Source organism: Schistocerca gregaria, chromosome 1, assembly GCF_023897955.1.
Source record: "Schistocerca gregaria isolate iqSchGreg1 chromosome 1, iqSchGreg1.2, whole genome shotgun sequence".
Lineage (NCBI taxonomy): Eukaryota > Metazoa > Arthropoda > Insecta > Orthoptera > Acrididae > Schistocerca > Schistocerca gregaria.
The window spans coordinates 73,182,993-73,199,608 of record NC_064920.1 but is presented as its reverse complement, the minus strand read 5'-3'; the positions used below and the strand labels follow the sequence as shown (position 1 = coordinate 73,199,608).

At 40.4% G+C, this 16,616-nt stretch overlaps 1 protein-coding gene across 2 annotated transcripts in view; it reads right to left on the bottom strand.

The window, feature by feature from the left end:
* Positions 1 to 16,616, bottom strand: part of LOC126333765 (anaphase-promoting complex subunit 1) — a 353,884-nt gene that overhangs the window by 270,038 nt on the left and 67,230 nt on the right. For both annotated transcript variants that reach the window (XM_049996770.1, XM_049996779.1), the window contains exons 6-7: positions 11,048 to 11,178; positions 9,430 to 9,701 (exon numbers count right to left, since the gene is read on the bottom strand). In XM_049996770.1, the coding sequence (XP_049852727.1) occupies positions 9,430 to 9,701; positions 11,048 to 11,178 (403 nt within the window). The remainder of the gene's footprint in view (positions 1 to 9,429; positions 9,702 to 11,047; positions 11,179 to 16,616) is intronic.

The window sequence follows — 16,616 nt, the reverse complement described above, 5'->3', positions numbered from 1 at the left end:
CTACGGCTGCCGTACACCTCCCCCCATGAACCATGGGCCTTGTCGTTGGTGGGGAGGCTTGCGTGCCTCAGCGATATAGATAGCCGTACCGTAGGTACAACCAAAACGGAGGGATATCTGTTGAGAGGTCAGACAAACGTATGGTTCCTGAAGAGGGGCAGCAGCCTCTTCAGTAGTTGCAAGGGCAACAGTCTGGATGACTGACTGATCGGACCTTGTAACAATAACCAAAATGGCCTTGCTGTGCTGGTACTGCGAACGGCTGAAAGCAAGGGGAAACTACTGCCATCATTTTTCCAGAGGGCATGCAGCTTTACTGATGATGGCGTCATCTTGGGTAAAATATTCCAGAGGTAAAATAGTCGCCCATTCGGATCTCCGGGCGGGGACTACTCAAGAGGATGTCATTATCAGGAGAAAGAAAACTAGCGTTCTGCGGATCGGAGCGTGGAATATCAAATCCCTTAATCGGGCAGGTAGGTTAGAAAATTTAAAAAGGGAAATGGATAGGTTACAGTTAGATATAGTGGGAAGTAGTGAAGTTCGGTGGTAGGAGGAACAAGACTTCTGGTCAGGTGACTACAGGGTTATAAACACAAAATCAAATAGGGGTAATGCAGGAGAAGGTTTAATAATGAATAGGAAAATAGGAATGCGGGTAAGCTACTACAAACAGCATAGTGAATGCATTATTGTGGCCAAGATAGATACGAAGCCCACACCTACTACAGTAGTACAAGTTTATATGCCAACTAGCTCTGCAGATGACGAAGAAATTGAAGAAATGTATGATGAAATAAAAGAAATTATTCATATAGTGAAGGGAGACGAAAATTTAATAGTCATGGGTGACTGGAATTCGAGTGTAGGAAAAGGGAGAGAAAGAAAAGTTGCAGGTGAATATGGATTGGGGCTAAGAAATGAAAGAGGAAGCCACCTGGTAGAATTTTGCACAGAGCACAACTTAATCACAGCAACACTTGGTTTCAGAATCATGAAAGGAGGTTGTATACATGGAAGAACCCTGGAGATACTAAAAGGTATCAGATAGATTACATAATGGTAAGACAGAGATTTAGGAACCAGGTTTTAAATTGTAAGACATTTCCAGGGGCAGATGTGGACTCTGACCACAATGTATTGGTTATGAACTGTAGATTAAAACTGAAGAAACTGCAAAAAGGTGGGAATTTAAGGAGATGGGACCTGGATAAACTGAAAGAACCAGAGGTTGTACAGAGTTTCAGAGAGAGCATAAGGGAACAATTGACAGGAATAGGGGAAAGAAATACAGTAGAAGAAGAATGGGTAGCTCTGAGGGATGAAGCAGTGAAGGCAGCAGAGGATCAAGTAGGTAAAAAGACGAGGGCTAGTAGAAATCCTTGGGTAACAGAAGAAATATTGAATTTAATTGATGAAAGGAGAAAATATAAAAATGCAGTAAATGAAGCAGGCAAAAAGGAATACAAACGTCTCAAAAATAAGATCGACGGGAAGTGTAAAATGGCTAAGCAGGGATGGCTAGAGGACAAATGTAAGGATGTAGAGGCTTATCTCACTAGGGGTAAGATAGATACTGCCTACAGGAAAATTAAAGAGACCTTTGGAGAAAAGAGAACCACTTGTATGAATATCAAGAGCTCAGATGGAAACCCAGTTCTAAGCAAAGAAGGGAAAGCATAAAGGTGGAAGGAGTATATAGAGGGTCTATACAAGGGCGATGTACTTCAGGACAATACTATGGAAATGGAAGAGGATGTAGATGTAGATGAAGATGCAATGGGAGATACGATACTGCGTGAAGAGTTTGACAGAGCACTCAAAGACCTGAGTCGAAACAAGGCCCCCGGAGTAGACAACAATCCATTGGAACTAGTCACGGCCTTGGGAGAGCCAGTCCTCACAAAACTCTACAATCTGGTGAGCAAAATGTATGAAACAGGCGAAATACCCTCAGACTTCAAGAAGAATATAATAATTCCAGTCCCAAAGAAAGCAGGTGTTGACAGATGTGAAAATTACCGAACAATCAGTTTAATAAGCCACAGCAGCAAAATACTAACTCGAATTCTTTACAGACGAATGGAAAAACTAGTAGAAGCCGACCTCGGGGAAGATCAGTTTGGATTCTGTAGAAATACTGGAACATGTGAGGCAATACTGACCTTACGACTTATCTTAGAAGAAAGATTAAGGAAAGGCAAACCTACGTTTCTAGCATTTGTAGACTTGGAGAAAGCTTTTGACAATGTTGACTGGAATACCCTCTTTCAAATTCTAAAGGTGGCAGGGGTAAAATACAGGGAGCGAAAGGCTATTTACAATTTGTACAGAAAGCAGATGGCTGTTATAAGAGTCGAGGGACATGAAAGGGAAGCAGTGGTTGGGAAGGGAGTAAGACAGGGTTGTAGCCTCTCCCCGATGTTATTCAATCTGTATATTGAGCAAGCAGTAAAGGAAACAAAAGAAAAATTCGGAGTAGGTATTAAAATCAATGGAAAAGAAATAAAAACTTTGAGGTTCGCCGATGACATTGTAATTCTGTCAGAGACAGCAAAGGACTTGGAAGAGCAGTTGAACGGAATGGACAGTGTCTTGAAAGGAGGATATAAGATGAACATCAACAAAAGCAAAACGAGGATAATGGAATGTAGTCGAATTAAGTCGGGTGATGCTGAGGGAATAAGATTAGGAAATGAGACACTTAAAGTAGTAAAGGAGTTTTGCTATTTGGCGAGCAAAATAACTGATGATGGTCGAAGTAGAGAGGATATAAAATGTAGACTGGCAATTGCAAGGAAAGTGTTTCTGAAGAAGAGAAATTTGTTAACATTGAGTATAGATTTAAGTGTCAGGAAGTCATTTCTGAAAGTATTTGTATGGAGTGTGCCATGTATGGAAGTGAAACATGGACGATAAATAGTTTGGACAAGAAGAGAATAGAAGCTTTCGATATGTGGTGCTACAGAAGAATCCTGAAGATTAGATGGGTAGATCATGTAACTAATGAGGAAGTATTGAATAGGATTGGGGAGAAGAGAAGTTTGTGGCACAACTTGACCAGAGGAAGGGATCGGTCGGTAGGACATGTTCTGAGGCATCAAGGGATCACCAATTTAGTATTGGAGGGCAGCGTGGAGGGTTAAAATCGTAGAGGGAGACCAAGAAATGAATACACTAAGCAGGTTCAGAAGGATGTAGGTTGCAGTGGGTACTGGGAGATGAAGAAGCTTGCACAGGATAGAGTAGCATGGAGAGCTGCATCAAACCAGTCTCAGGACTGAAGACAACAACAACAACAACAACAACAACAACATTGAGGGAGTTTACCATCACATTTCTATATCAAATTCATTTGTGTTCCATATTATATGGGCATTTCAGTATATGCTCCTTTTTATACTTACTTCCACACAATTTCAGCTCCTTTAACAGTAATGTATTATGAACTGCTGCCTTGCTGTTTGGGCTATTTGCTGTCAAAGTCAATCATTTGCTGTGTCTTGTATTTTAATTATGAATTCCATTTACGTATTTACTGTCTTTTTCACTCGTTATTTATAATATGTGGACAACATAAATAGCGAGAATATTATGACTAGTAAAAATGATTTTGCATGATACTGGCTTTACTTTCCCCATAATTCTTACTGCTTTCTTTCTTAGTATAAAGACCCTTCTTCCACTGATCTGGTAGCTGCCGCCACACGTGCAACTGCAAAAGTAAGTAGTACACTAAACCAAATAAAACAATTCTTAATGCTTTAGCATTTATATGCAGTGCTATTCTCCTTAGTACACAAAACTAAATCTACGCATCTTTCCAAAGGCTTACATGTAGAAAAGCCACTTGTCAGAATATCTTGACTCCAGTCAGTCAATTTACTTTTGCCACTTGGTTTAAAAGAATGAGATTGGTTTTGCTGCATTTAACGTTCTAGTTTTCATCCTGAAAATGAGTGTTTGTCTTTTCAATTAACCTTTGTATCTTTGTACTTATGCTTACTGCACTCTGTGTCTAACAGGTATGATAATAAGGCAATAAAAACTTCCTGGCAGATTAAAACTGTGTGCCGGACCAAGACTCGAACTCGGGACCTTTGCCTTTTGGGGGCAAGTGCTCTACCAACTGAGCTACCCAAGCACGACTCACACCCCATCCTCACAGCTTTACTTCTGCCAGTACCTCGTCTCCTACCTTCAAAACTTTACAGAAGCTCTTCTGCAAACCTTGCAGAACTAGCACTCCTGAAAGAAAAGATATTGCGGAGACATGGCTTAACCACAGCCTGGGGGATGTTTCCAGAATGAGATTCTGACTCGGCAGCAGAGTGTGCGCTGATATGAAACTTCCTGGCAGATTAAAACTGTGTGCCGGACCGAGACTCGAACTCGGGACCTTGCAGAACACTTGCCCGCAAAAGGCAAAGGTCCCGAGTTCGAGTCTCGGTCCGGCACACAGTTTTAATCTGCCAGGAAGTTTCATATCAGCGCACACTCCACAGCAGAGTGAAAATCTCATTCTGGAATAAGGTAACAGTTAGCAGGACTACTGGAAATCATTCACCTAGCATATAAATGGGAAAATGCTCACAATGGATCCTTGTGATGCACCAAACTTTACATTTCTTATCTTTTATCTTCCATGTCCAATTCCATCTCCAATACAATAACTAACTTCTGTACACTGTTGTTAATATTTTACATATGACTCTATTACAATCATCTGTCTCCTGCTGACACCACTGTTTAAAAATATTGTTAACAGCACAGTGTGATTAACACTAATGTAGCAAGTTCTGAAAACATCTTCCATTTGTTAACCCCATCAGCTCTACATACTGGTTCTCAAGTTCCTTGTCTCAATTTTGTCTTGGCACGAATGTTGTTGCCAGACAATATTTCCTTATGCACATACTTTTTTGTTTTCAATAAACTCACAGCTGCATTCTATGATAAAATTCTGTTCAAAATGGAGTGGAGATGTGTCTACTTACAATATATGCTGAGGAAATATTTTCATAATTTGTCATCATATGAACTATCGAGCTGTTGTATGCACCAGCTGGTACACAATGGCAGTATTTAGGTCCTCTCACACCCTCAAATATCAAATTCCCCAAAAAAGAGCCAAAGAGAGCTAAAAGTTCTAGACTTACATCATCATTACAGAAAAAAATCTACAGTGGGAAAGTGTTTGCTGCATATTTTCATTTTGCCCTTTTGAAAGAATTTCATCTGCTCCAGTTTCCTCTAGGTTACATGTAATTCTGTACCACATATAGTAAATATATCCATCACATTGAAGTGACAAGTTCTCCTGTACACTCACTACTGCATGTTTATATGTCAGTTTCAATTGATAGACTCTTAATTATATGTTTTTGTCCACAGAAACAGATTTTTGACCATAGAAACAAATTATGTACCTAATTGGTACCTAAGTCTCATCAACTTCCTTGATTATTGAGCATGGCAGTCCTTCCATTACTTTTACCTTTTTCGTCTTCTGCATTTTCTCCGCCTCTTCTACAGTTCTTATCACCCATAACAATTACATAAATTTGTGTTAATGATCAAAATATTCCTTGCTGCATGCACAGCTTTGCTTCATTTTCCACTCTGGTATCAATTCCCCAAATCTCATTTTTGTTTATTTATGGATTCTTTCGTTACTTCTTGGTAGAACACTTCCATATTTAAGGATTAATAATAAGTACACTGTTTCTGTTCTACTCATTTTTATTTATTTCAAACTACTTCTCAGCTTATTAGGCAATCTTCAGGAAACCACTAACTAGCATCTGCATAGGACACTGGTTCTTAGGTGACCAAGCATTAGAGGCAAAGATATAATCACTTGCATGGCTTGTTGTGCAACAAACTTGTTTCTAATTTTTGTAATTACTCTTTACACAACGGACAATGCTAAGCATAATAGATAATTAAATTACACAGTATTACAGGTGAAATGCATCTTTTTTCTGAGACACTGTTGAAATGAGTACTTTCCATCTGTGTTGTGCAACAAACATTGTTTTGCATCTTTGTAAACTAAACTCTAGGCAATGGACAGTAGTACACACAATAATTAGAATACATAATTGTTACAGGACATATGGTTATGAGGCCACAACTGAGCACTAGCAACTTATATTGAGACAAATGTGTTTTACATTATAAATAACATTTTTAAGCAATGGGCAATATTGAACACAGAGTACATGGTTAAAATATATAGTATTAAAGTATTACAAGTTATATTGTTGACGTTTTTGGGGTAAAGAACATGAAAGCCTGTTGTGGTTTAGTTCCATGTAGCAGTATATGTCATTGTGACTGTTTGTGGGTATGTGGCTGGTTAATAGGAACATGCCACATACCCAAAAACTGCCATTATGACACATACTGCTACACTGAATTAAACTACAATGGGCTTCTACACTACTCTGCCATTCAGACTTAAGTGCCTGGCAGAGGGTTCATCAAACCCTTTTCATACTACTTCTCTACCATTCCACTCTCAAATGGCGTGTGGTAAAAAGGAACACCTAAATCTTTCTGTTTGAGCTCTGATTTCTCTTATTTTATTATGATGATCAGTTCTCCCTACATAGATGGGTGTTAACAAAATATTTTCGCATTTGGAAGAGAAAGTTGGTGATTGCAATTTCGTAAATAGATCTCGCCGCAAAGAAAACCGCCTTTGTTTCAGTGGCTGCCACCCCAACTCACGTATCATCTCAGTGACACTCTCATCCCTATTGCGTGAGAACACAAAACGACCTGCCCTTCTTTGCACTTTTTCGAAGTCCTCCGTCAATCCTACCTGGTAAGGATCACACACCACACAGCAATAGAGGACGGACAAGTATAAAGTAGGCTGTCTCTTTAGTGGGTTTGTCACATCTTCTAATTATTCTGTCAACAAAGCCCTGTCTTTGTTTCGCCTTCCCCACAATATTATCTATGTGGTCTTTCCAATTTAAGTTGCTCATAATAGTAATTCCTAGGTATTTAGTCAAATTGACAGCTCTTAGATTTGTGCGATTTACCTTATACCCAAAATTTATCTGATTTCTTTAACTACCCTTCTGGATGACCTCGCACTTTTCTTTGTTTAGTGTCAATTGCCACTTTCGCACCATACAGAAATTCTCTCCAGATCATTTTGTAATTGGAATTGATTGTCTAACGATTTTACTAGATGGTAAATTACAGTGTCATCTGAAAAGGGGGCTGGTCAGATTTTCACCTAGATCATTTACTTAAATCGGGAACAGCAGAGGGCCTATGACACTAAATTGCGGAATGCCAGATATCACTTCCGTTCTACTCGATTATTTACCATCTATCACTATGAATTGTGGCCTCTCTGAGAGGAAATCATGAATCCAGTCACACAACTGAGACGATACTCCATATGCACGCAATTTTATTAATAGTCGCTTGTGAGGAACAGTATCAAAAGCCTTCTGGAAATCTAGGAATATGGGATAAATCTGAGATCCCTTGTCAACAGCACTCATTACTTCATGGGAATAAGGAGCCCTGCTTTCTTGTCTCTCTCTCTCTTCTTATTCAAAAATACACAAGAATGATATTTTCTGAATGCGTGTTGTATGTACCAATAAGTTGTTTTCTCCAAGGAGATTCATAATGTTCGAGTACAGTATATGCTCCAAGATCCTACTGCAAATTGAGGTCAGTGATAGGGGTCTGTAATTCAATGGGTTACTCCTATTTCCTTTCTTGAATATTGGTGTGACCTGTGCTACTTTCTAGTCTCTAGGAACAGACCTTTTGTCAAGTGAGCGGTTGTATATGATTGCTAAGAAAGGTGCTATTGTGTCTGCATACTCTGAAAGGAACCTGATCGGTATACAATCTGGACTGGAGGACTTGCCTTTCTTAAGTGATTTGAGTTGTTTTGCAACACCTAACACATCTACTTTCTTATTCTTTAAACCACACACTTCAACAACATAACTTGCAATACTTAAATACTATACATTTTAACATTTTATTATGTTCAATATTGTGTAGTGCCCCCAGTATTTTACGAAAGTCTGGAGACACTTGTGTTCCAGCCATTTCGAACACGCGTTATTTTAAAGCAGGGCGTAAAGATGAGCATGGGATACTGCACCCATTTATTGTTTGTGCAGGCAAAAGTGGAAGGGACATAGTTCGTCAGCATTGGCAAGTGTTCAGCGCGACCTGCGAAGAATAAACACATACGGCCCAGAAGCTCCGTGGCTGGCTGCAAAGAGTAATGTAGCTTTGTATTGTTGAAAAACAAATGGAGTGACTCAAGATAGTGACTGTTTTAGTAGGCGTTGAACTGCTGTTGAGAGTACGTGGACTAAACGTGGATAATCAGCCATAGTAAAAGCTTATGTATTAATTGTGTTCAAAAACTGATCTTGGGTGCCAGGTAATGTATGGGCTTACATCATTAAGTTTTTTTTTTGTGTACAAAGTGGAAATAAATATGTTCTGATGCATTGAATGATATTCCATGAGTAGCGTATTTTTGAATAAGGAGAGAGAAAGAGAGAGAGAGAGAGAGAGAGAGAGAGAGAGAGAGAGAGAGAGAGAGAGAGAGAGAGTGAAATTTCCCCTTCATAGCAGTGAAATCTTTGGAGAAGCGTCCGGTGCTAGCAGAAGACATCGGCGCTGCAGAACCAGCATTCTTCAACAAGTAAGTCCACAAAAACGCTTAAGCTGTATAGAGGAAACTTAACATTACACTGGGTCACCACAATTACCCACTGCATTAAAATATTATTTACAATGTAAAACATTTTGTTTCTCAATATAAGTTGCTAGTGCACAGTTGTGGCATCATAACAATATGTCCTGTAACAATTATGCATTCTAATTACTGTGTGGACTACTGTCCATTGCCTAGAGTTTAGTTTACAGAGGGGCAAAAAAATGTTTGTTGTACAACATAAATGGAAAGTACCTCAGAAGCAAATCCATTTAACCTGTAATATTGTGTAGTACAATTATTTATTGTGCTTAACATTGTCAATAGTGTAAAATGTAATTTCAACACTAAAAAACAAGTTTGGTGCACAACACTCCATGCAAGTGATTTTATCTTCACCTACAATGTTTGGTTACTTAAGAACCAGTGTCTCTTGCAGACAACTAGTTCAAAATAAACAAAAATCAGTACAACGAAAGCAGTGTACTTATTATTAAACCTCAAATATTTTTTATTTGAGATAGATCAAGATCAAAATCAAAATCAGTAGTCTGTGCATGAGGTATCATGCTGCTTTGAATAGAAATGTATCTTCAGCAGAGTGCCAACTTTGACAGATGTATTTCTTCAAATTTCTGGTGCTTTAACGTGTTTCTTTTGGTATAAAGTTTTGATAATAGCTACACTTTTTAAAGCAATGTTTTATAACTTACCCAAGAGGGCTGAAGGAGCTTGCAGACGTTCGAGCAGAGGAAGGCAGCACTGGACTGCCTCGACAGGACGCAATTCCCGAGACAGATCCCAGGCCACCAGTGACATTTGCCACACTAAGAGAAGCAGCAGTAGTAACAGGAGCCGAAATACGTGTGGCTCCAATAGAGAGACGGTTGCTATTGGATATAACACTTGCATTTCCCATAAATGTGGATGCATTTGAGTGGTTCAATGTAGTATTGGACTGATCAGGATAGAAGAAGCGACATTCCTAGTCAATAAACAAAAATTAAAAATAAAAAACAGGCTAAACAACTAACCTGCTAAAAGAACACTCTTATGGCTAATATTGCACTTTATAATATTTCATTTCATACTTCTATTAAAATGAGAGACCAATATGGCCTTGCTTATCAGCAACTATTGTGATTTTAATATGACGGAGTTCACTAATTCATACTGCAAAAACTGCTATATCTACACAGTGTGACAGTAAATATGGTAGGAAAGTCCTTGGTTAAATATAAATTATGGAAGGAGTGAAGGTTCCAATTCAGCATGTCCTGAAGTGAGAATGTTGTTTTGCTTCCTGATGAATCCTTCTTCAGAACTAACAGAATAAACATACAAACATATGCACCTGGACGGGTACAATGTCTTGGGCAACTGCTTTGTGCTGGCACTGAAGCTCAACTGGGTGACAGGTTAAAGGATTGTGAGGAAGGGTGCCTGGTATCAGAGAGGGAAAGGCAGTAAGAGCACTGGATAGAAATATGGTGTCTGTGAAGTCATTCTGGCACAGACAGGGGGCCTTGCACGCAGTGCACAATGATGTGGAGGAATGGATTCAGAGTGGCAGATAGTGACAGGATGAGAGAAACACAAGAGAGAAGGTTGAGAGTGCAGAATGAGAAAAGCGAGGGTCACAGGGCAGGGCTAGAAGTGGATGTGAGTTGGGATAGCAAAGTCTGAGGCCATGGGGCTGCTTCATAACCTGCAACATATTCTCCAATCCCATAATCAGCACCAGAGTAACTTTCCAAATGATTCACAAACGTTTACATTCATAACTTCACATTTTTCTATGGAAGAAATTATTCTGTTTCTCTTACATACAAACAAAAATTTTCACAGCATGCAGAGGTGGAAACATTTACTTGAGTTTCCATGAAGTTTCGGGATTAACCTCTGTTCAAGTTTGGTAAAATACCAATATAGCCATTTTGTCTCCTTAAATATGCTTTTGTGTCGGTGAATCTTTAAACTGCAAGAAGCCACACAAAACATAATCCATGTCATGTCATCTACCAATGAAGCAGATCTCTATGATGTAGTGTATAAGGTAAAGCTGCTCCTCAACCAAATAAAATGTAAGGATCTTGCATATAATGTAACAGTTTTTGCAGAATACAAAACCATTTTTTTTTTAATTACAGAATAAAAGATATGAAATGGATACAAAAAAAAAAAACCTCGTCAACCTCTGACAAAGGACCTAGACCAAAAATTAATGAGGGTGAAATAAATCATTCATAAAAAAAGGTGTAGCTGATTCTAGCTTTTTTTTAGCGTTATATCTTTAACTTAACCTATACACTAAAATTACTGAATAATTACCTCTGATTGCACCTTTCTTATTTTCCACACACTGTGAAGTCCACAATTTGAGTCATATGTCATACATACAGATGGTTCCTCACTGACAAATACAATTTTCTGGCAGGGATCACATATATTTGAGAGTGTCACTGCAAGGGAAAAAAAGCATCAAACTTATTATATTTGCACTGATGTTAATTATGGTTCAGGAGTAAAGGAGACCACTCACCAAATAGCAGAAGCATTGAGTCATGGACAGGTGCACAGAAAGGAAAATAGAAATGCTGTTAGCTTTCACACGACACACACACACACACACACACACACACACACACACACACACACACACACACACCTGGAGGGAATGAAGGATGTTTTGCACAGATAACTACACAGTTCAGAAATGCTCGAGTTGGAGGGAAAGATCCAGATGGCATGGGTTGCAAAACAGCCACTGAACTCCAGCATGTCGTACTCAGCATCATGTTGCACCACCGTGTGGTCAACTTAGTTTTGGACATTGTTGGACAATGGCCATTCATTCTGGTTGACAGCTGGTTGGCAGTCATTCCCACAGAAAATGTTGTGTAGTAACTCTAGCAGAGCTGGCACAAGACTTGGTTGCTTTCACAAGTGACCCTGTCTCTGATGGAATGGGGTAAGCTTCTGACAGGACTGGAGTGATATATGCTGGATCAGTGAATTGGGTAAGTCTTGTACATGGATAATTTACAGGGATATGACACCTATGGCATGGGGGAGAGCTATAGGGGTAGACTAGGATGTGGTATAGGTTAGGCTGGCAACAGAATACCATTTTCGAGTCTTTAGTAGGATGTGTCTCATTTTCGGGATGACAGATAATAAAAGCCTTAGCGAAGGATAAGGAGTGTTTGAAGATAAGGCATGGGAACTCCATTTGCAGACTAGGTTTGGAGCTTAGTGCCTGACTGTGAAAGCCTTAGTGAGACTTCCAGCGTACTGGGCACGGGAATTCTCGTCACTACAGGTTCACCGTCCACAGGTGGCCAGACAGTTTGGGAGCAACTTTTTAGTGTGTTTAACAGCTGTCGAAATGTAGGTGCTGTTGGCGGTTAATAGGTTTAACATGGACAAAGGTGTGGATAGTGCCATCATAGAGGTGGAGGTCAATGTCCAGGAAGATGGTTCATCATGTTGAAGAGGATACGAAGAAGCTAATGGGAGAGTGGTTGCTGAGGTGTGGATTAATGAGGATAGAGTGTCTTGGTCCTGGATCCAGATTATGAAGAAATCACCAATGAACCTGAACCAGACAAGGGGTTTTGGGTTCTGGAAGGCTATGAAGGCTTCCTCTAGGTTCCCCATAAACAAGCTGACATAGGAGGGTACCATGCAGGTGCTTAAGGATGTGTATTGGATTTGTTTATATACCTTTCTCTCAAAGGAGAAATAGTTTGTGTTAGGATGTATTTGGCACAGTGTATGTGGAATGAGGTAGTGGGCGTGGAGTCAAAAGGACATGTGTGGAGGTAGTGTTCCAATAGAAGCAAGGGCATGTACATTAATGATGTTAGTGTGAAGGGAGGTGGCATCAACAAGGACAAGTAGGGACTCAGGTGGTAACAGGGCGAGGATACTCTAGAGTCGGTTGAGAAAGTGATTGTTATCTATGATGCAAGAGGCTAGACTTAGCACAATTGGTTGGAGCTGTAGATCAACAAGAAAGGACAGTGGAGACAATAAGCAGCCACAATGGGGCATTCAGGATTGATGAGTTAATGAATTGTGGGAAGCACATAGAAAGTGAATGTACAGTGGGGTCATTGGGGTGAGAAGGGAGATCGACTTTAGGAAATAGATTCTGGGGTGGGTCTAAGCATTTCGGTAGCAATTACAGGTTACGGTGGAGTTCTGGGATGGGATCACAATGGTAACACATGTAGGTGGAGGAGTCAGACTGCTGGCAGAACTCTTCTGTCGGGTAGTCACTATGATTCATCACAACACATATAAACAAATCTGCGACTTAGCCATAAGCACCTGTTTATGGGTCATCTAGAGGTAGCCTTTTTAGCCTCCCAAAACCCATTGTCTACTTGAGGTTCATTATGACATCTTCATGATCTGAACCTATGGCCAAGACATCCTATCCTCATTCCTTCACAACCTCAATACCTTTTCTCCTACCAGCTTATTCTGGTCCTCCTCAACCTAACATGCCACCTTCCTGGTTGTTAACCTCCATTCTCTCTGATGGCTCATCTGTAACTCTGTCCATATTAAACCCACTAACCATCAACAATATCAGCATTCTCAGCTGCCACCCCTACACCAAAAAATCACTCCCATACAGTTTGGTCACTTGTGGATAGTGGATCTGCAGTTTCCCTTTCCCGGTAAGCTAAAGGTCTCACAAAAGCATCACAGGCAGGCACTGTGCCCCAAACTTTGTCTGCAAACATTTCCCATACCACATCCTCACACAGACAAATCCTCCCACCATCCCCCCCCCCCCCCCCTGAATCATTGCAAAGTAGTGACCCCCTCATCACCCAGTACCACTATGAACTTGGGCAATTGAACCATATCTTTTGCCATGACTGATCATCTCTCATCATGACCAGAAATGACAAATACCCTACCCAAGATCCTTCTGACATATCTTACAGGTCGTATTCCACAGCCCACCCAATCTACACAAAATCCTGGTCCATTCCTATACTACTCCTTCTCCCTTGTCTTAAGGATTATATCCCTGTAGAATACCTAATGCCAGAGCTACTCAATACACTGACCCAGTGCATCTCCAGTTCTGTAACAGGCTCGCCACTTGTGAAACCAGGCATATCATATACCAACTCTGCTGCAGTTACTGCACAGCATCTTACGAGGGCATGACTACCAACCAGTTGTTCACCAGAATGAATGGCCACCACCCCAAACTGTGGCCAAGAAGAAAATTGACCACCCAGTAGGCAAACACACAGCACAGCACAAAATGCACGAGTTCAATGGCTGCTTCACAATCCATACCATCTAGTTCCTTCCCTCCACCTCAAACTTCTCTGAACTAAATAGATGGGAATTATATTTACAATACATCCTCTTCTCCTGTATTCTTCCCAGCCTCAATCTCTGTGAAGCCACTGCCCCCATACCCTCTACCCACCAGTTTACCATTCCTCTGTCCTGCCACCCCTCCCAATCATGTTCACTATACACCAAACCTCACCTGCTCTGATAACCATTTGTCACAAGCCTAACCCATGCACCTGCCAAAGCTCCCGCCAAAACTTCCTAACTTGCATACCTGCTCACTCCTTCCAAGCCACTAGCTACTTGTGTCCAAACCCCTTGTCCTGCTTACCACTCTTTCTCCCTCTATACATTCCACCTGATGCAACCCCAATCCCCAAAGCACCCTGTCGAAATGCAATACTGGCTTTATGTGTTCAGCAAGCACTGTGTGTGAGTGTGTGTGTGTGTGTTGGGGGGGGGGGGGGGGCAATTTGTATTCTAGCTTGTGAAAGTATTTATCCCAGAAGGTAGCATGGTTTTCATTCTGTTTTGCACGTCTGTCACAACTCAATGCTTCTGCTATGTGCTGAGTGGTTTCATTTACTTCTAAACCATTTACATTCTGCAATAACTTTCCTGACTGAAATTGATTATGAACATTTGTAAAACACAGACACTTTTTGTTTCAGTAAAATGAATTCCAAAATTAGAGTAAAATATAAGTTACGAAATTTCAAAATTACCAGGTTGCAACAAAAACACACAAACAAAAATTAACACAAACACTAGCTTTCCTAACCGTAATGTCACGCATACAGAGCACCCAGTCGTCCACTTGACCTTGGATTGTGTTTGTTACTATCAATCTGTTCTCCTCTTTTATTCAGTGAAAGAAACAGGAAAATTAAAGAGACCTTTGAAGATAGGAGAGCCACTTGTATGAACGTCAGGGGCTCGGATGGAAGCCCAGTTCTAGGCAAAGAAGGGAAAGCAGAAAGGTGGAAGGAGTATATAGAGGGTCTATACAAGGGCGATGTACTTGAGGACAATATTATGGAAATGGAAGAGGATGTAGATGTAGATGAAGATGAAATGGGAGATACGATACTGCGTGTAGAGTTTGACAGAGCACTGAAAGACCTGAGTCAAAACAAGGCCCCTGGAGTAGACAACATTCCATTGGAACTACTGACGGCCTTGGGAGAGCCAGTCTTGACAAAACTGTACCATCTGGTGAGCAAGACGTATGAGACAGCCGAAATACCCTCAGATTTCAAGAAGAATATAATTATTCCAATCCCAAAGAAAGTAGGTGTTGACAGATGTGAAAATTACCAAACTATCAGTTTAATAAGTCACAGCTGCAAAATACTAACGCGAATTCCTTACAGACGAATGGAAAAACTAGTAGAAGCCGACCTTGGGGAAGATCAGTTTGGATTCCGAAGAAATGTTGGAACACCTGAGGCAATACTGACCTTACGACTTATCTTAGAAGCTAGATTAAGGAGGGGCAAACCTACGTTTCTAGCATTTGTAGACTTACAGAAAGCTTTTGACAATGTTGACTGGAATACCCTCTTTCAAATTATAAAGGTGGCAGGGGTAAAATACAGGGAGCAAAAGGCTATTTACAATTTGTACAGAAACCAGATGGCAGTTATAAGAGTCGAGGGGCATGAAAGGGAAGCAGTGGTTGGGAAGGGAGTGAGACAGGGTTGTAGCCTCTCCCCGATGTTATTCAATCTGTACATTGAGCAAGCAGTAAAGGAAACAAAAGAAAAATTCGGAGTAGGTACTAAAAACAATGGAGAAGAAATAAAAACTTTGAGGTTCGCCGATGACATTGTAATTCTGTCAGAGACAACAAGGACTTGGAAGACCAGTTGAACAGAATGGACAGTGTCTTGAAAGGAGGATATAAGATGAACATCAACAAAAGCAAAACGAGGATAATGGAATGTAGTCGAATTAAGTCGGGTGATGCTGAGGGAATAAGATTAGGAAATGAGACACTTAAAGTAGTAAAGGAGTTTTGCTATTTGGGGAGCAAAATAACTGATGATGGTCGAAGTAGAGAGGATATAAAATGTAGACTGGCAATGGGAAGGAAAGCTTTTCTGAAGAAGAGAAATTTGTTAACATCAAATCTAAGTGTCAGGAAGTCGTTTCTGAAAGTATTTGTATGGAGTGTAGCCATGTATGGAAATGAAACATGAACTACAAATAGTTTGGACAAGAAGAGAATAGAATCTTTCGAAATGTGGTGCTACAGAAGAATGCTGAAGATTAGATGGGTAGATCACATAACTAATGAGGAAGTATCGAATAGGATTGGGGAGAAGAGGAGCTTGTGGCACAACTTGACTAGAAGAAGGGATCGGATGGTAAGACATGTTCTGAGACATCAAGGGATCACCAGTTTAGTATTGGAGGGCAGCGTAGAGGATAAAAATCGTAGAAGGAGACCAAGAGATGACTACACTAAGCAGATTCAGAAGGATGTGGGTTGCAGTGGGTACTGGGAGATGAAGAAGCTTTGCACAGGATAGAGTAGCATGGAGAGCTGCATCAAACCAGTCTCAGG